This window comes from Podarcis liolepis (genome assembly GCF_965112155.1).
Source record: "Podarcis liolepis genome assembly, chromosome: 13".
Lineage (NCBI taxonomy): Eukaryota > Metazoa > Chordata > Lepidosauria > Squamata > Lacertidae > Podarcis > Podarcis liolepis.
The window spans coordinates 24,746,117-24,765,514 of record NC_139573.1 but is presented as its reverse complement, the minus strand read 5'-3'; the positions used below and the strand labels follow the sequence as shown (position 1 = coordinate 24,765,514).

General features: G+C 39.5%; 3 protein-coding genes across 5 annotated transcripts in view; all 3 read right to left on the bottom strand.

Moving 5' to 3' along the window:
• The window catches only part of LOC310691981 (E3 ubiquitin-protein ligase TRIM39-like), a 40,065-nt gene extending 21,182 nt beyond the window's left edge, over window positions 1-18,883 (bottom strand). For 2 of the 3 annotated variants that reach the window (XM_083472327.1, XM_083472328.1), the window contains exons 1-4: window positions 18,817-18,883; window positions 15,949-16,233; window positions 15,239-15,337; window positions 14,248-14,274 (exon numbers count right to left, since the gene is read on the bottom strand). In XM_083472327.1, coding sequence (XP_083328453.1) covers window positions 14,248-14,274; window positions 15,239-15,337; window positions 15,949-15,979 — 157 coding nt within the window. In that variant the 5' untranslated portion in view covers window positions 15,980-16,233; window positions 18,817-18,883. Of the gene's footprint in view, window positions 1-4,084; window positions 4,476-14,247; window positions 14,275-15,238; window positions 15,338-15,948; window positions 16,234-18,816 lie in introns of those variants that run through there. The other variant, XM_083472329.1, reaches the window with a different exon arrangement.
• Window positions 1-19,054, bottom strand: part of LOC310691973 (butyrophilin subfamily 3 member A2-like) — a 64,746-nt gene extending 45,692 nt beyond the window's left edge. Inside the window, exon 1 of the mRNA XM_083472303.1 lies at window positions 18,978-19,054. The gene's annotated coding sequence lies outside the window, so the exon portion shown is untranslated. The remainder of the gene's footprint in view (window positions 1-18,977) is intronic.
• On the bottom strand, window positions 550-4,052 carry LOC310692510 (E3 ubiquitin-protein ligase TRIM39-like; the record flags this gene model as incomplete). Its single annotated transcript, XM_083473455.1, has 4 exons — window positions 550-1,822; window positions 2,543-2,569; window positions 3,737-3,757; window positions 4,040-4,052. 4 exons carry the CDS (start codon window positions 4,050-4,052, stop codon window positions 1,224-1,226), a joined length of 660 nt encoding a protein of 219 aa, XP_083329581.1. The 3' UTR covers window positions 550-1,223.
• Window positions 19,055-19,398: the final 344 nt, after the last annotated feature.

The window sequence follows — 19,398 nt, the reverse complement described above, 5'->3', positions numbered from 1 at the left end:
ATAAACAGCAGAATCATAAGACTCTATCCAATACCTGGGGAATAGTTATATCCCAAAAACAAATGGATGTTAATGATGGTGCCAGGTTAACTTCACTGATGATGGGAGCTTTCATCCAACATCTTCGGAAGGCTATCAGGTTAGGGAAGGCTGATTTATACCCGTATGGCAGATTTAGCTGTGCCACTCTCTTACAGTTTACCAGTATATTTAAATCTCTGCTTCTAAAAACACTCTGTCTTTTGTAGTGGTATAAGACTTTCCAGTAACTTCCCCTTTTCACCATCCATCTTTCAGATACACGGTTCTCAAAGGTTCCTTCAGAACTTTTATTTTCTTCACCTTTGCTCTATGGTATCATGACATGCCAAAACTTGACATTTTAAATTTAGCAATTCTAAAATTATTATTATTATTCAAAATACAGTAATCAAATCAATAGAATTTACTATGAATTTCCTTGTTGAACAATCTACAACATTTATACATCACTGAAATTTACATTTCCTATTTATACATGCTTACAAGGAACAACTAGGCTTTGAATCATTTATATTTTTTAAATTATATTTTATTAAGTTTCAACATTTTTAACATATACAGTCAAAACACAGTTTCATATTTTATTTTTGTCCCATCGCCCCCCATTTTCCATGGAGTTGTTGTTTCTCTCCTTCTGCTACACCCTATCTTCTACCTACCAAATCATAACCACAATATAATCTATTATATTTCTAATCTAATCTAACCATTTCATCTTTTGTCTCCCATTCTAATATCAGTTTATACATTTTTGAAATCTGTTTTTCTTTTCCTTCAAGAAAAATCTTTTCAAAATCAGAACTTCATTCTATAAACACATTTTAAATAACTCATTAATTTCATAATATTGAAACCAATCCATTACCCATTCTTTCATTTCTTCAAACTTTTTCAATTTGCATACATTTCCAGAAAAATACAGTATGTCTCTATATCTGCCCCAATTCTCCATCATATTAAGTTTCTTTTGTCTACTGGTTTCTACAGGGGATAGCCATAAAGGTGTTTCCCTTTCAAGTAGATCTTGGAATCTTGTCCACATTCCATATGCTTTGAATCATTTCTACTTCTTAGATGTGGGAACATGATGGAATTCATTGACGTCATTGTGTCTACTCTGTTTCTCTCATTTTTTGACACCTGGATTTATACCACTATCCTGGCTAAATGAAAGGGCTTCACTAATTCTGAACTATTCCAGGGCTAGCTGGTGTGTTTTCCCATTCTGTACTCACAATCACTTCCTCAGTCCTTTGAAGAATCCTTAGTGGAGAACTATCTAGCTCTGCAGTCACAGATCCTGTGGAAAAGAAGGGATAAAGCTCCCCAACACCAAGTGTTTTATAAGTGTGCAATTTCCTTTTACTGCTGACATCATAAAAAGATAGGCTTCCAGCTGATTTATCTAGAAATATTCCTAATCTTTTAAGCTTTCCATTCACTTTCAGGTGGGTCCATTGCTCTGTCCGAGCCCAGTAATCTTTCCCATCATCACATCCTATGACCCAGTAGCCATTCTCAGGACACAGGGTGATCTCCCCCTTTCTAGAAGCTGTTGCAGAGGCAACTCCCAAGTCCCAGGTTTTCTTCTGACCAATCCCCACCTCCCAGTAATGTTTGCCTTCTGAAAATCCACATTTTGCCAGAATGAATGTGTGGGAGTCAAACCGCTCCTCCCAGTCAGAAACCTTAGAAACATTTCCTGTGTTCCAAACACTTTTGCCATCTTCAGACACTTTTAGCTTTGGGTGAGCTGTCCTGGGGTCCAAGATCACATCAGCTGCAACAAAAAGAAGCCTTGATTCAAAGGCACAGACTTAAATGAAGCGTATAAATTAATTAAGTAAGGCTGTCTGTGGGCATCTCTCTTTTAAGTCACCCGTCTGTGGACCACACTCTCATCTGTCTGCTGGATAGCTGCATATTCCTACCTTGGAGACAGTTTGACTAACTGATCCTCAGGGTCCCTTGCAACTCTACAATTCTATGAATCTATGATATGATGACTAATACCAATTTCTATCCAAGCTTTCTGCATTGCATGATTCATCCTCTCTCTACAACAATTCTTCTATATTCCTCAACATATCTCCTTATGCTTTATCCATCTACAACATGTTTAATATGCTAAGCACATTCTTGTCACACTAATGATGGTCATCCTCACTTTTGCATGTGCTTACCTGTCAGTCCATTTCCACATTGATCTACCCTTCCCGTATGTCTATTGAAACACATTGTATAAAGTGTTTCTCCTCAAAATGTGCATTTAAAAATGTCCATGCTTTTCTTAAGCCAAATAGAATTAGATATGTAAACTAATCCAGTAGGTGTGGCTCTGGGCTACAACTCCCATCAGCCCCAAACAGTATGACCAATAGCAAGGGATGATAGGATTTACAGTCTAGCACCATCTATCAGTACACAGCTTGAGCTACGCATTATTGAAGAAGCCCAATATCCAATATACATTCTGCACATGATTTTGCATCCTCCTCACCTTTGTATAAGCAGGCATCTGAGAATTCTGTGAATAAAAGAATGAACAGAAAGGTTTCATTGGTAAGAATGTGATGGGCACTTTTACCAGTACGTTTTTTCTTTAAAAATGTTTGTGGTACTCTCATTTTGACTGAAGAAAATCACCATTTTATAGTACAAATCAGGGTAAATAAATACAGTAAATGGGCAAAAGTACAAAGATTCACAAAATGTTTAGGGTTATGTGTAGTACCCCTGTGTCCCCCCAGAAAAAAAGCACTGACTTTTACTCATTCTACAACCTACAAAACAGGCACAATTGATTTTTTTGCTCAGTTAAAATATTTCTCCTCTACCCTTCCATGGATCCTAAGGCAGTATACAAAAGTGTGAATAAACCTATTTACACATCACATCAACACCATGGGTGAGATCCAGATTTAACCATGCTTAGAACATGCTGTTTGAAATCAGTTTAACTTAGATTCGACTCAATTACATCTTTTTGATTTCAATAGATCTTTGCTATGTATGACGCAAGCCTTCTTCCACTGTGGTAAAATTGTGTGGTGGGTCAGGAGGTGCATGTGTAAGCCCCACGCCCCCATTTCCTTATGTTCATGGGCTCCTATCTGATTCCAAGAAAATCAGTTTGTAAACTAGAATTAGTAACAAATACTTGTACCCAAAGGACCCCTTCCACAGATGGAAGTCTTCTTCTGTCAAATGTCTAATTTATGTTTTGAATTTTGTATATTGTATATTTTATTGTTGTAAGATGCTTTGCTACCTCTATGGGATATACATTTTATAATAAGGGATTGCGGGGAGGAGGGTAAAGGGAGAAATATTTTAGGTGAGTATATTGCTTGCATCGGTGCTTTTTTCTTGAGGCTTGGGTGTCAAAAGCATCTCTTCTCTGATTTATAGAGACGGAGAGCACTACTAGCTGCCATGTCAAGATCAAGTATGGCTGTTTGGCAATGACACAACATTTATTGCACAGATCAAAACCAATCTAGACACTTTATGCCCCTATTTTCATCAGAGAAATGTTGGAGGGTATGATATAGTTCTGGGGCATGTTCAAAGTTCTAGCAGAGCCAAGCTGCTCAGTAACCCTCCCACCCCACCCACATCCATAGGATGGCAAAATGGAGGAAGTCACTTGGTTTCTGCAAGTTCAAAAACTGAAAGATTTTGGAAGACTTACCAAGCCTTGCCTTTAATTCATCTGCAAAGGGAGGGGGGTAGGGAAAAAAAGAAGGAGTTACATTTCTTTTCCGATTTATAGAGACACAGAACACTCCTAGCTGCCATGTCAAGACCAAGTATGGCTGTTTGGCAATGACACAACATTCATTGCACAGATCAAAACCAAACTAGACACTTGATGCCCCTATTTTCATCAGAGAAATGTTGGAGGGTATGATATAGTTCTGGGGCATGTTCAAAGTTCTAGCAGACCCAAGCTGTTCAGTAAACATATATGGGATGGCAAAATGGAGGAAGCCACTTGGATTCTGCATGTTCAAGAACAGAAAGATTTTGCAAGACTTACCATTCTCTGCTATTAATTTATCTGCGAAAGAAGAGGGGGAGAAAACAAAGAAAGAATTACTTTTCTTTTCTGATTTATAGAGACAGAGAGCACTACTAGCTGCCATTTCTCCTCAGCAGGTTATGACAATATCACTATGTCAAGACGAAGAATGGCTGCTTGGCAATGACACAGCATTTGTTGCACAGAACAAAACCAAACTAGGCACGTAGTTCTGGGGCATGCACAAAGTTCCAGCAGACCCAAGCTGTTCCCCCCCCCCAACACACACACACCTCCCACCACATTGGATGGCAAAATGGAGAAAGTCATTTGGATTTACATGTTCAAACCTGAACGATTTTGCAAGACTTATCATTTATTGCCTTTAATTCATCTGGAAATGGAGGGGCAGGGAGAGAAAAGAAAACAATTACATTTCCTCCACACAGGAATAAAAAGTGAAATGCACTAAAAGCAATACATTGTGAGTACTGGGAGCCATTCAAAGTCAGGGTGCCTGTGACACATCAGGATTTATGGAAAGACACTTTGGTGGAATCTACACGCATATAAAAATCGTTCCAAAAATGATTTTAAAAGTGTTTTTAAAAATACATTGAATTATCCATAAGGCTCACCATTGCCATCTACCGTCACATTGTATATTGCACTTAAAACATACTTAAAACATTTTATTAGCAGCTTTTCATAAGAAACCAATATCCCTGGGCATGTCAGGTCTTGATGGTATTTCATAAAAAAATTCATATATTTTCATGCAAACTCCCACCAACACCTTAGCCTTTCATATATAACATGCAAAATTCCCCTGCAGAGAGGTACATCCTCAAAACCTAGTACTCTGAGAAGGTCTAGCTATATTGAATTCAATGTGCCTGGAGGCAGGAGCCCCACACACTCTCTAGCCATACTTTTAAAAAGAAGAAAAGAAGAGGTGGAGGAGGACTATGAATTTCTGAAATATCATGAATCACAATATTAGAGTAGCTCAAGCAGGAAATTCACCTTCAGACCCACTATATTGTGAAATCTTACATTTCTCTGGAAAAACAAGAATACAAATACAGAAAGGTATTATTACTTTATTTTGTAAAGCAGGTGTTTTACATAGGAGCCTAAGTGCAGAAGAGGAAAGGGAGCAGTATTTCTCCCAAAGGACAGGTAGACCTCCTATTCCTTCCCTCAGCCTTGCCCCAGCCTGGCTCAAAATGAGGAGTGTGCAGCTGCACAGTTACAAGCCCTCAGTCAGCCTGGACTTGGGAATTCATAAAGCTGAAGAAAACAAACCGGCCTGTGGTTTGCTTGTCTTCAGTATGGAGCAGAAGCAAGAGAGGCAGTTCAGCCGGGAGGATAATATGTCCTGTGCTGTACACCAGCCGATTCCCTCCACGAACGTTCCTTTCATTGGCAAGGAGAAATTCCCTCATCACCACTAAAATGCCTGAGAGGATTTGGATTCAGAAGGTGTACTGTGATGCACAACGTTGGTCTGGGGAGATTGGTTCGGGTGCATCTGAATCATTGCCTGCTCGCCCCCAGCCTCCTTCCTAACCACAACAATTCCTCTGCCTTTTTTTCAGGACTAATCCTCCTTTCCCTATAACACTTCCTTGTAATGGTACTTTCTTTTCAAATCTGAATGGAAGTTTGCATCCACGGCTTTGCTTTAGCTTTAATCACTGTACAGCAGTGCTGGTTTTCAGTACTTTAAAGCATAAATGTACATACATAAATATCCAGAAGCACATCATTCGATTAACTCAAGCAGGAACCTCACCTGGTATTCTTCTTCTGTTTTCTTCACCATATCTACTTTGTGAATTCTTACGTTTCTCTGGAAAAGGAACGCAGAAAGGCAATGCATGTTTATGGGTGAAATGGGCTCTGTGTTTTCCATTACTAATACAGGATGAGAAGGTAGCTATTATTATGCTATATTTTTAAGAGTGTGTGCCACATCTGAGAATCCTGGTAGTCTAAACACAGAAGAGCAATGGGAGGCACATTTCTCCCAAAGTGGTAGAGAAAAGACAGGTTGGCCATCCTATTCCTCTTTTTTTAAATAAGATATTTATTAAGATTTTCCAGATGTTACAATATAAAAATGATAAAGAAGTGGGGGAGAAAAAAATACAAAATACAAAATAAAAATAATTAAAAACCACTCAATTTTTCCATTACTTATTTTTCCTTAGCTTGTTTCCCGGACCTCCTCATACCTCCCTTTTTTGTATTCCAGTTCAATTTGTTGGTTCAGCAAATCCTTACCCTCTTTCTTTATCCTAATCTTTGGTCTTAAAATAGTAACATTAGATTTTTACTTATTAACAACCCATTTTTCATATTCCCTTAAAGCATTACAGCTGGAAACCACTTAACTTCTATCCAACATCATTCTAACATTCATTAATTTTACAATATTTCTGTAGATAGTCTTTGAATTTCTTCCAATCTTCTTCCACCGACTCTTCTCCCTGGTCTCAGATTCTGCCAGTCATTTCTGCCAGAATTCAGCTTCATCTGCCGTTCTTCCAGAGTGGGTAGTTCTTGTGTCTTCCAATACTTTGCAATGAGTATTCTTGCTGCTGTTGTGGCATACATAAAAAAAAGTTCTGTCCTCCTTTGGCACCAATTGGCCGACTATGCCTAGGAGAAAGGCCTCTGGTTTCTTCAAGAAGGTATATTTAAATACCTTTTTCAATTCATTATATATCATCTCCCAGAAAGCCTTAATCCTTGGGCACGCCCACCAAAGGTGAAAGAATGTACCTTCAGTTTCTTTACATTTCCAGCATTTGTTATCAGACAAATGATAAGTTTTTGCAAGCTTGACTGGGGTCATGTACCACCTGTATATCATTTTCATAATATTCTCTCTTAAGGCATTACATGCTGTAAACTTCATACCTGTGGTCCATAACTGTTCCCAGTAAGCCATAGACTCTCCTCCCTGGAAGAGAGGGGAGTGGTTGTGGGTGGGAGCCCGAGCACTGCCCCTAGCAGGGGGCATTAGCCCCCTGCCTCCTCCTCTCACCTGGCTGGCGCCCACACCCCCTTGGCAGGCATCCAACCAGGTGCCTTCGAGGGGGCGTGTTCAGCAGCATTTTGCGGCGGCGCCAGCCTCTCCTCGGCCTCATTCTTCTCTGTCCTCTCGTCACGAGTCACCCACCCTCCACTCCCTTTTAGCTCAGGGTCTTTGTTCTTTGGCCTTGCTATGGACCTTAGGATAGTCGCCCTGGTTGTCTAGGGGGCCTGGTAGGAATTTTTCCATTTGGCATTAGGCTTTTTGGTTTTTTCGCCTACCTCGTAGCAATCGTCACAACTTTTTGTGGTATTGGTGGGTAGGTTAGGCATTGGAATAATATGTTGTGGTGTGTCGAAGGGCTGGGTGTGGCCATCGCCTATACCTTCAATTTTTGGGTATTCCGTTAAAGGAATCTGGCGGTCATGTCCTCTGTCTGATGCCTGCTTGGCGGGAGGCCATGGCACGACCCCAGGTGACATCAGGGGAGAGCCTATAGTTGGATCAGCATCAACAGGCTCCACCTACTGGTGAATAAACCCACTTGTTTTAGACATCCAATGCCTAAACCAATACCTTTTCACTGCTGTAATCAATAAAGTTGTGGCCTTTTCTTGCCCATTAACCTTATATCACGTGTCCTTGTGTATTTATTTCACATCGCAGGGGTCGGGTCCTCGAACCACAACATTATGTTATCTCCAACATCTTGTGCCCATTTAATCATAGCAGATTTCACTGTTTCATCCATTCAACAGCAAGTTATACATCTTTGACAAAATCTTAGTTTTGGGTTCTAACAGTTCTGTTTCTAATTTTGATTTTTCCACCTGGAAACCAATTTTCTTGTCCAAATTATATGCCTCCATTATCTGATAATAATGAAGCCAGTCTCACACTTTGTTTTTTAATTTCTCAAAACTCTGCAATTTCAGTCTATCTCCGTCTTGTTCCAAAATTTCCCAATATTTCGGCCATTTGGCCTCCATATTGAGCTTTTTCAGAGCTTTTGCTTCCATCGGTGACAGCCACCTTGGGGTTTTATTTTCCAATAAGCCCTTGTATCTTATCCAGACATTAAACAATGCTTTCCTGACAATATGGTTTTTAAATGCTTTATGTGCTTTGACCTTATCATACCACAGATATGCATGCCATCCAAATACATTGTTAAAACCTTCTAGATCCAAAATGTCAGTGTTTTCAAGAAGCAACCATTCTTTCAACCAGCAAAAAGCTGCTGATTCATAGTAAAGTTTAAAGTCTGGCAGGGCAAATCCACCTCTTTCCTTTGAATCTGTTAATATTTTAAATTTTATTCTAGGCTTCTTGCCCTGCCAGACAAATCTAGAAATATCTCTCTGCCACCTCTTGAAACAGTCCATTTTGTCCACAATTTGCAATGTTTGAAACAAAAACAACATTCTAGGCAATACATTCATTTTTACCGCAGCAATACGGCCCAGCAGTGAAAGCTTCAAATTTGACCAAATTTCTAAATCTTTTTTCGCTTCAGCCCAGCATTTTTCATAGTTGTCTTTAAATAAATTCCCATTTTTTGCTGTCACGTTAATCCCCAAGTATTTAACTTTCTTAACCACTGTTAAACCTGTCTCATTCTGAAACCTCTCTCTCTCCATTGGTGTTAAATTTTTCTCTAAAACCTTGGTCTTTAACTTATTCAATTTAAATCCTGCAACTTGACCAAATTCTTGAATCAGTTCTAAAACTCTTTTGGTACTAGATTCTGGCTCCTGTAACGTCAATACTAAGTCATCTGCAAATGCTCTCAATTTGTACTCTTTGGCTCCGACCTGTATACCTTTAACCAACCGGTCCCTTCTAATCATATTCAGCAGAACCTCCAGGACCAATATAAAGAGCAATGGGGAAACTGGGCAACCTTGTCTTGTCCCTTTTTCTATCCTAAATTCTTCCGTCACCACATTATTTACAATTAATTTAGCCTTTTGTTCTGAATAAATTGCACTTATACCGTTTTCAAAACCTTGGCCTACCCCCATCCCCTGTAGGTTCTTCTTCATAAAACTCCAAGAGATATTATCAAAAGCTTTCTCCGCATCCACAAATATCAAAACTGCTTTAGTATTTATGTTCACTTCTAGTTTTTCCAAAATATCAATTATATTCCTCAAATTATCGGACAAGTGTCTTCCCGGGAGAAAGCCCACTTGGTCTTTATGAATCTTTTCCATCAATACTTTTTTCAATCTCTTGGCCAAAATGTCTGCAAAAATTTTGTAATCCACATTAAGTAACGATATGGGGCGGTAGTTTTTAAGCTGAGTCTTTTCAGTCTCTGTCTTCGGTATAAGTGTAATGTACGCCTCTTTCCACGACTCTGGTGCCCTTTTCCCTTCCAATATTTCATTGCAGACTTCCTTTAAAGGTTGTAATAACCACTCTTTCAAAGATCTATAATATCTAGAAGTCAGCCCATCCGGTCCTGGAGATTTGCCTAATTGCATGTTTTGAATGGCACCTTCTACTTCCTGTTCAGATATTTTATAGTTCAACATTCATTTACTTTCTTGGGAGATTTTTTGTAATCCATTTGTCTTCAGAAATTGGTCTAAGTCCATTTCTTTCTGTGGCCCTTGTGTATATAGTTGTTTAAAATACCTCTGGAAACAGTTTCTAATCTCAGTTGGGTTATGTATATTCTTTCCTTCCACTTCTAAATTTGTGATAGTATTTAATTTTTGTCTTTTTTTCATTTGCCAGGCCAGCAATTTCCCACATTTGTTCGCTGATTCAAATGTTTTTGTCTCATTTGTTTGATTTTCCATTCTATTTCCTGATTCATCATTTCCATATATTGAACTTGATATAACTTTATTTCTCTCAAAATCTCCTGCGACTTTGGTTTTGCTCTCAATTTCTTTTCACTTTCTTTTATTTTCCCCAAAATTTTATCTTTCTTCTCATTTTGACTTCTCTTCTTTATTGCATTCTGTTGTATCAGAAACCCTCTCATGACAGCTTTGCTTGCGTCCCAGATTACTCTTTTTTCTACATTAGTAATCATATTTATTTCAAAATAGTCTCTCAAGGTTTTTTGGGCCTTTTTATACACTTCTTCATCTCTGAATAAGGTGTCAGTCATCCTCCATCTGAAGGAGCCAGTTGATATTAGTTTCAACTCCATCCTTACAGCATTATGGTCGGGGCAGGTTTTGGGGCAGATTTCCACTTTCTTTATCTTTGGTGCCATTCCTCTAGTTACCCATATTTGGTCAATTCTAGCCCATGTCATCTTGGCTTCAGAAAAAGAAGGTTCCCTCTCTTCCCAAGGGGTTCTTTGTTCTCCAAGTATCAACTAAGTCCAAATTGTCTGTCATCTTGAAAAATGTTTTCAGTAGTCTACCATCCTTGGTAACTACCTGTCTTTGTGCCTTATCCATGTTTGTAGATACTACTCCATTCATATCCCCCATCAAAATCAGATTGTAATCCAAATAATCCATTAAGGTCTCATGCAACTTTTTAAAGAATTCAGATTTCCCCTCATTCGGTGCATAAATTCCTACTATCAAAAATTTCTCTCCTTGAACTTGAATTTCAATTGCCAGAAATCTTCCTTGGTCATCTTTAAAAATAAATTTTGGTGATAGTCTCTCCTTTGCATAAATCACAACTCCTCTTTTTTTAACTTTGTCAGATGAAATAAACTCCTGTCCCAATCTCTTGTTAATCAGTAGTTTCTTGTATAACCTTGTTACATGTGTTTCTTGTAGACAAATCAAGTCCAATTGCTCCTTTTTTAGTAAATGAAAAACACTTTTTCTCTTCCGAGGAGAATTTAGACCATTACAATTCCAACTTAACAGTTGCAGAGCCATGATGGGGTTACTTCGCTTTACCTCCAACTGCGCCAAGTGTCTGTTCTTGTTCTGTCAGTGGTGTCACTTTCTCTGGACCATGCAATCCAAAAGATAGGTTTGCTATATCTAGTATTCCTTTTTCCAGTGCTTTTGGCTCTTCTCCAGATTCCACTTCTTTCTGTAGATCTTCTCCGTGATCCTTCAAAAACCTATCTTTGTCATTGACTGATCTTATTTTTATTTTTCTTCCTTTATATTTAAAGAACAGGCCTTGAGGAAATTCCCACCTAAAGATAATTCTGTTACTTCTCAACAGGGCAACCAGATCTCCATAATTAACCCTTAAATCCAAAAGATGTTTTGGAATATCCTTAAATATCTCCACACTTGAGTCGTAAATTTCTAGAGTCTTTTGGTAATGCAGATTCAAGATTTTGTCTCTCTCCTCTTTTGTTCGAAGGGTGATCAAGCAGTCTCTCACCTTGTTCTTCCTTCCTCCTCTTCCAAGTCTAAATGCACTCACTATCTTAAATTCTTCCTTCCCCAAATCCTGTTGCCAGAATTCCTGCGTAAGAAAATCAGCCAAATTATCTTTCTCACGTTCTGGTACAGCCCTGATTCTTAAATTTCTTTGTTTCTCCTTCAATTCAATCATAGACAACGTCAAACCATGGTCCTCAAGTTGCCTATATATCGGTGGTATCTTCTCTTGAGTAGCAGTTGCTATATCTTTTGCTTCTTCAGCTGTCTTTCAGGTCGAAGCAGATTCCTGTAGTAATTTTTAATAGACTCTGTGTTGGTATTCACCTTCTGTCCCAAATTATTAATGCTTGTAGTATTTTGGTCAATTTTAACTGAAGCTTCGGCTACTTGTTTATTTGTTTCAGCTACTTGTTTAGCTAAATTTTCCAAAGATTCGTTAATTTTTTCAAGTGCCTGAGCCAAAACGTCTTCGGACGACATAACTTTTGGTTTAACTTGTGGAGGTGCAGCCCCTGGTATTCCAGTATTCCAGATGGTCCAGAAGGATCAGATGTTGAAGCCCTTCGCTGCAACCCAGTATCTGTCCGATAGGGTCTGCCAGACCTAGTAGTTTTTTCCTGCGTCAACTCTAACTTTCCTCTTCCATCTGCCATAACACTCTCATGAGAGTCCAAGGTCGATCCCACGGCTGGAATTTGTTTTGAAATGGAAAATTCCTCTAGCCCAGTTGTTATTGTAGCAGTGTCAAGCCTCCTCTAGGGGGACACAGTAACAGCCAAGGCGTGCAACTTTGAGAAAAGAAAATAGTCCTTATAAGTCCCCCAATTCACATAAAAACAACAGTTTCAGTTGCACTTAATCAGTTACTTTAAAACCAGGAGAAGTTCAGAAACACTGTATCTCTTTTGCAGAGTTAGCTGTCAAAAGTCCTCTGCTTACCAATAGGCTTTCCACAGAGCGGCATTCCTTATCTCGGGGCAGTCCATTCCCAGGTTTTAGGCGGTGGATTTTAGCTCCTTTTCCCCTTTTTGCAGATAAGTACAGTTCAAACCTTTCCCCCCTCCTCTCCTGCAATCCGGAGGGGAGATTGCTTTCCTGATGTTGAGATTTAAATCTTTTTTCAAACGTCTTTCAGAGTTTCCGCTTACAGTCTCTTTGCTTTGATCTATTTACAAGAAAGGAAGGCAGACTTCCTGTTTATACCTTCCCGCTTCGGTGCCGAATTAACTTGTTTTTCCCTTTAAATCCAATTTAATCCTAATCACGGGTAGTTGCTTTCAAAGTCAGATTGTCTCAGGAAAAAGTCAGCGCTCTCCGATAACGGCTATGCGGCTTCACTCCGCGGAAGAAGCAGTCGACTCTCAGCACCGCGCCGCTCACCCCGTCTCACTCCGGAGCCCTTAAAAGGGTCCCTTCGCAGTTTGGGGGGGCGCAAAAGATGCCCGCCGAGTCCCCACGTTCACAGGCTTCACCCGCCTGTGATTTTTAAAGGGTCCCCGCTTCGCCACAGTGGTCAGACCCGATCCCGCGGAGCTGGTCCCTCAGAAACTCAGAGGGAGTCCGCCATTACCGATGGCACCAACCCGGAAGTCCTGGCCATCCTATTCCTCTCCTCAGCCTTTGCCAAACCTGCCTCAAAATAGCCAAGGATGAGGGCTGTGCAGATGCACAGGCACAAGCCTTGGAGTTTGTAAAGCTGAAGGGAACAAACAGGCCTGTAGTTTGGTTGTCTTCAGCATGGAGCTGAACTGGGAGAGGCAATTCAGCCTGGGGGATATGTGGACTGTAGGTGTAAGGGAGGGGCAACAAGGCAAAGTGGGACTGAGCCACAAAGCTCCTTGAGGGAGAATCAGAAACAAATACCAAACAGGGAGATCAGATACTTATTTGTAAATGAAACTGAGTGGGAGCTTACAATATTTTGCAAAACCACGTCCTTCAAAGTATGAGTCATTGATACATTTTAAAAATCATAGAAACAATGGATGACACTGAAATATCCTGAAGCACAGCATTAGACTTTCTCAAGCAGTACAATGAAGAATTAGGAAAACATATGAGACGAAATGAGTGACTAAGATGTGAGGACAAGCTACACAACTAAAAATCCCTATAGGTCCTATGTTGCTTTAAGTACATACTAGATGCAAAACCCACAGTGCTGCTCCCCTTGACACACACACACATGGACCCCTTGTTCCTTGTCACTGCCAGGCATCCACCCCCCGGTGCTCCCCACTGCTGGCTGTTCATTTCCTCCTTCTCCACTGCAGCCATGTCCCTCCTATGTATATATTGCAAACTGTTATTATTACATATAAACTCTTATACTAAATTATTTCACTGCCCCAAGAACAATGAAGGATTCATCAGCACAACATCCAGCAAAGTTATTGCAACAGGAGTTCATCAGAATGTATTGTGCTATTATTTGTTAGCAGTCAATAGGTGGGCCTGTTCCCCATGCTCTTTATTCTACTAAGAACATGGATTTGTTTATTTCATTTTCTATTTTTTAAATAATTTTTATTAAAGATTTTCTTGGGTTATAAATGTAGGTGCATTGTCTCTATTTTCATGTCGCAGAGTCATTTTGAAATGTATATCCAACCCTTCCTCCCAAATGCCTATCTGGAGATCTGGAAGGGAAAACCCCAAGGGCTTTCTAAGCACCAACCCAAGTCTGCTGACCTTTTGTTGTGTATCAAGGAGCTGGTAACAATGGCTCACATAAGTGCAGGAAAGAAGCTTGCAGTTTATCAAAGACTACAGGCACTTTGTGGCTAGTTATTCATTCAAAGGATACTCACTTGCTTTTCTTGTGCGTTTCTCAGTTTCTACAACAATAAATGAAAAAGAGTAAATCTTAGCACACGTATACCCAGCTTTTCATTCACTTCCTGGGATACTTGGTTTAATTTGAGCAGAACACTAGCCTGAAGCAGCCCATCCTCCATTCATTGCAATTTTATAGCCTCTGTCCTCCTTTTACAATTGTGCAGATTACTTTCCTATGGATACCTGTATGGTGTGTGCTATTCTCATAATAAAATCACTGCTATCTAAACTAGGGAAGTAAATTCATTCTAATTTAGTTTGTGCCCAGCAGGGGAGAAAAACCCTGGACCTATTTGTCCATAATTTGGAAGAGTTCTTTCCCAGAAGTACTTCTTTCATATATGCTGTTTTCATATATGACTGTAAAACAACAAGGCAATTTATATGACTTTTTGTTTGCTACTTCAAACAGAAAGCCTACTCTTGAAAAAACTTTACAGCAGATATTCTTTTTAATTTTGAAAGGATTCATCCCCCCTGAACTGGGGGGGGGGGGTTAACATGCCTGACAATTTCAGCCAATTCTGTCAAAAATAAAGATTAAAGACCAATATGGAAAATAAGCAAAGTAAAAGTTTTACACTGAGCATAGAGGACGAAAAACAAAAAACAAAAATCAGAAATGAATGCCACTGATTTTTCTTGCCAAGGACTCTTGGGTTTGAACCTCAGGAATACCACCATGTGTCACTGCCAGATGGTAGGAAGATTCTTGATTCTTGCTCGGGAAGTGACTCTGATTGCCTGAAGCAGCTTTTAAACTAAGCTCATTTTAAGGCAGTTTAAGGAGCAATAAATGCCTGTAGTAAATACGTATTGATTAAACTGGTATGCATTTCTTCTCTGTATCTAAGAACACACCGTTCATTTTTATAATCATAGGTACACAAAAAAAAGTTTTCCTTAACGGTTCACATCTACAGTTAAATGACGTTAAGAAAATGACAGATTTAAAATACTTACGTCTCTTTTTGCACTTAATACAAAGAAGAAGGCAGATGGGAAGCAACAGAATTATTAGGAAGGGTCCTAGCCAAGGGAAAGTGGTAGGATAAAGGGCATCTGAAACACACATTAAAATCTCAGTTACAGCGACATATTTCTCTTGAAGAAGATTTCAAGTTGCAAAACTAACCTAACCAGAGTCTGCCTTTGCCACTCACCTTCATTGCCCCAAACTCTCCTGAACTTCCTCTTTTGGGAGGGATTGATCTGAAGTTGTTCGGGGGGGGGGGCGGCCTTCAGCTGTGACCTGCCTGCCTCTCTGCTGAATAGTGGATATGGGATAGAAGCCAGAAGGTTCCAGAGGTCTGTTATTAACCCAAAACTGTTCTTAACATGAGGATCGCTTTCGCTAATGGCGCCTCCCGCTGCTGCCACACGGCGGGCAACTTCCGCACACATCCCGGGGCAGTGTTCGCAACAAGGGGATCTACTTCCGGGTTGGCAGAGCTCGTAACCCAAAGCATTCATAAGGAGGGTAGTATGTAATACAAGGTGCCACTGTACTTTCGTAGATAATCTGGATAATCCATTCAAACAAAGAGCATAGTGTACTTCAGAGGCATCAAAACGGAATTAATTTCCCAAACCTCTCTCTTCTTATAGTACTTGTACTGAAAACACATTGAAAGCATTTAACCTCTTGGCCCTTTTGCTTCACCCCTACTCACCAGAGATCAGGATTCTCGATTCACTCTCCATCTCTAGCAGTTCGTTGATGATTTTGCAAGAGACTTCATGGTCAACTCCTGAGTCTGTTATAATGGAACTGGAAACACTGAAGTTTCCTGCCTTGGTCTCTGTATTTGTAGTGTCTGACTGTTTACTTCAGACTTTCCCTTCACTGTCCAGCCAGAAAGCCTTGGGCTTTGGGTACCAACCGTTGGAGCTGCAGGTGAGGCCAATCCCCCAGCCTTAATAATCCACCAAGGAAATGGTAGGCTCGGTTACTTTTGCTGCACAAGAAGAACACCACATATAAATTTTTCATCATTCCAAATATAATAGAACCTGTCTAGAACACATGGATCAAAGATCTGAAAAATAGGACTATACCTGTACAGTTGTTGGAAGGCAGAAATAAAATATAAAATTGCAAGATCCACTGGTCACTATTTATTAATTACTGTCAACAGTCTGTCTACTTTATTTTTTAGAAAATAGGCTTTTTTGTACATTAATCTTCACGTAATGTACTTTGACTCTGTTAAAACTTAATTTATGCTATATATACCAGGAATTGTATATATATGCAAATCTGTATCCTATTTTGCAAGTGGGTCAGAGGACCGTATTCATTACAATGTTTTGTTTTCTTCTTCCTCGTAGCCAAGCAATTTTTGAAGTTTATTTTTCTGTTATGATGTATTTTTGTTATTCTGATTATCTTGATTTGAACTTGTTTTATTTATATATTTATTGCATTTATTTCACGCCACTTTTCAGTCAATGCACTTGAGGTCATTTACAATTTTAAAATAGTAGATCAAAAATGTAGTGATAGAGACCTCTCAGGTTGACTCATGGCATTTGCTCCTGGCCTCGGCTTCCTTGCCATCTCTCAGGGCAAATGGGACTTTAATGGGTAAATGAGGGCTGTCCCAGTAGTTTTCTCAGGCCACCTATCAGGAGCTGATTTGCCATGCTCCCTAGCCTGGGCATCCCAGTTTCTGATTTTCCTCAAGGAACACAGTAGCCCTAGGGAGACTGGGGGAGGGGCTGCCTCAATGATTCTGTCAGGTCAATTGGGTAGTTCTGTCAGAAATCAATGATATGAACTCTCTGGCCTGGGCTCACTTGCTTTTATGGGTTAATATATTTAGTGATTTTTTTTGGTCATGCATTTGATGTTTATTTCTTTGAACGCAAATTATGTGGGGAAACGGTAAACAAAAAAGTGGCAATGATATTGGTAAGTCTTTTTTCACTTTCCTGTAGAGTTGGAAGGAAGTTGAAAAGGAGATTGCTGCTTATAAATTATACATTCACTCCAGTGTCCCCTTCTGTCTTTCTTCTAATCCTTCTCCACAAATATGCATATTTGTAATTTCTTATGATTTTAAATAAAACAAAGGAATTATAGCTGTGTATTTCCAAACCACAGAACCTAGAGCTTGCCGATCAGAAGGTTGCTGGTTCGAATCCCCGCAACAGGGTGAGCTCCCGTTGCTCAGTCCCTGCTCCTGCCAACCTAGCAATTTGAAAGCATGTCAAAGTGCAAGGAGATAAATACGTACCACTCCATCAGGAAGGTAAATGGCGTTTCTGTGTGCTGCTCTGGTTTTCCTAGAAGCGGCTTAGTCATGCTGGCCACATGACCCAGAAGCTGTACTCCAGCTTCCTTGGCCAGTACTGTAAAGTGAGATGAGTGCCGCAACCCCAGAGTCATCCACAACTGGACCTAACAGGTAGGGGTCCCTTTACCTTTACCTTTAACTTTACCTTTATTTCACCACACCAGCAGAATGTATGTGTCAACTAAAGCTGTTTTCTATAGGCTTACTTTTCTGAAAATGAGGCATGTATAGGATTTTTTTATATAATACGTTTTATGTTCTTATCCTATTTCAGTTTAGATCTGATAAAAGAAATGTATTGCATATATAGTAATATAGTAATATATATATTCAAAAGCTATCTAGTCTGTCTCTATTGCAAGTAGACAGATTATGCCCCCCCACACACACACACATACACATCTTGTCAGCATTTCAGATAATCGAATGCACTGCTCCAATATTGTTAAACCACAATACTAAATTTTAAAAGTTGCAGGTAAATTGTGTTGTGTAGCACCATGTATGCATGTCACACAGTTACTGCTCTTTCTGTCCTACACCACTCACTAATCCACTTTCCTCATGTAAATGTTGATACAGAGCTTTTCACAACACAACATATTCAGGTATAAGAAATATTCCCATAATGAGAAACTGCATCCTCTAAAGTGAAAAACAGGTTTTGTAGAAAGGTCTAGAATTGGCTGCTTATGCATCTGTACTGAAATGAGAGATCCATATTTAACTATAGAGCTTGAAAAGCAGGACAAACCCTTCAAGTTGAGAGATGGTCAATGACATCCCCAACTAAGAAGACCAGGAACATCTGAGATGTCCCATGGCAGAGCTAACTCTGTGTATCAAGGGATATATATCACTTGGCAGTGTCAAATGGGAGTGGCAAAGAAGCAGCCATTTTATGTCCATTACAAATGAAAGAAGCAACCACCAGAGGATCTCTGCAGAAAGGAGCATGTTGCCTTCATTCTTCTTTCTCTCAAACACACACACAAACACAAACACACATTTATATTTGTAAACTTAAATTTTGCACGGAAGCCCCTGAAATTTACTATCACAAGTATATTTGCAAATGTGGCTTGAAAGTTTCTACACGAAGGTAAACTAATCTTATATATATCCTGAATGGAAACAAGCGAAAAGCCTTGCTCCTTTCACCTGATCACCAATTCATCATTAAACAAACACATTCCAATAACAAAAAGAATGAAATGCAATTCTGGAAATATTTTTTCTTACCTTCTTAGCAAACTGAGATTTGTTTGTCAGTTCCTGCACCTTGCTCCTGCTTCTGGCGGACCTTTGTTACGGGAGTTATTTACTTTCATTTTCCTGCTCTGCATCGAGATAACTAACTGCCAACAATTTGCTCTACATTTAATGGCTGTGACGTGCAACACCTTCCTCTGAAGGATAAAGGAGTGTTCTTGGCAAACACTATGCTTGTCCCATGTAAACGCTATGCTCCACAGATACTTGTAGAGCTAATGCAGTGATGACAGGGCTTCATTTCTCAAAGTTTCCTTCAGAACTTTTATTTTCTTCACCTTTGCTCAATGGTAACATGACATGCAGCGCACCCAGTAACTAACAAGGCTTTCAGCTAAACAGCTGGTGAAATCCAGATATGTACTTATGTAAAATTTACTATGGGTAGCTGCAATATATACCGGTATGTGACTTGTGGATTTGTTGGATATTGTTGGTGTGTGTGTATAATTACTAGAACCACGTTACATGAGAATAAGAATGGACTCATTTCCTACTTGGCTTGCTAAAGTATTATCATTGTTGTTGTTTTGTATTTGAATTTCAAACTTC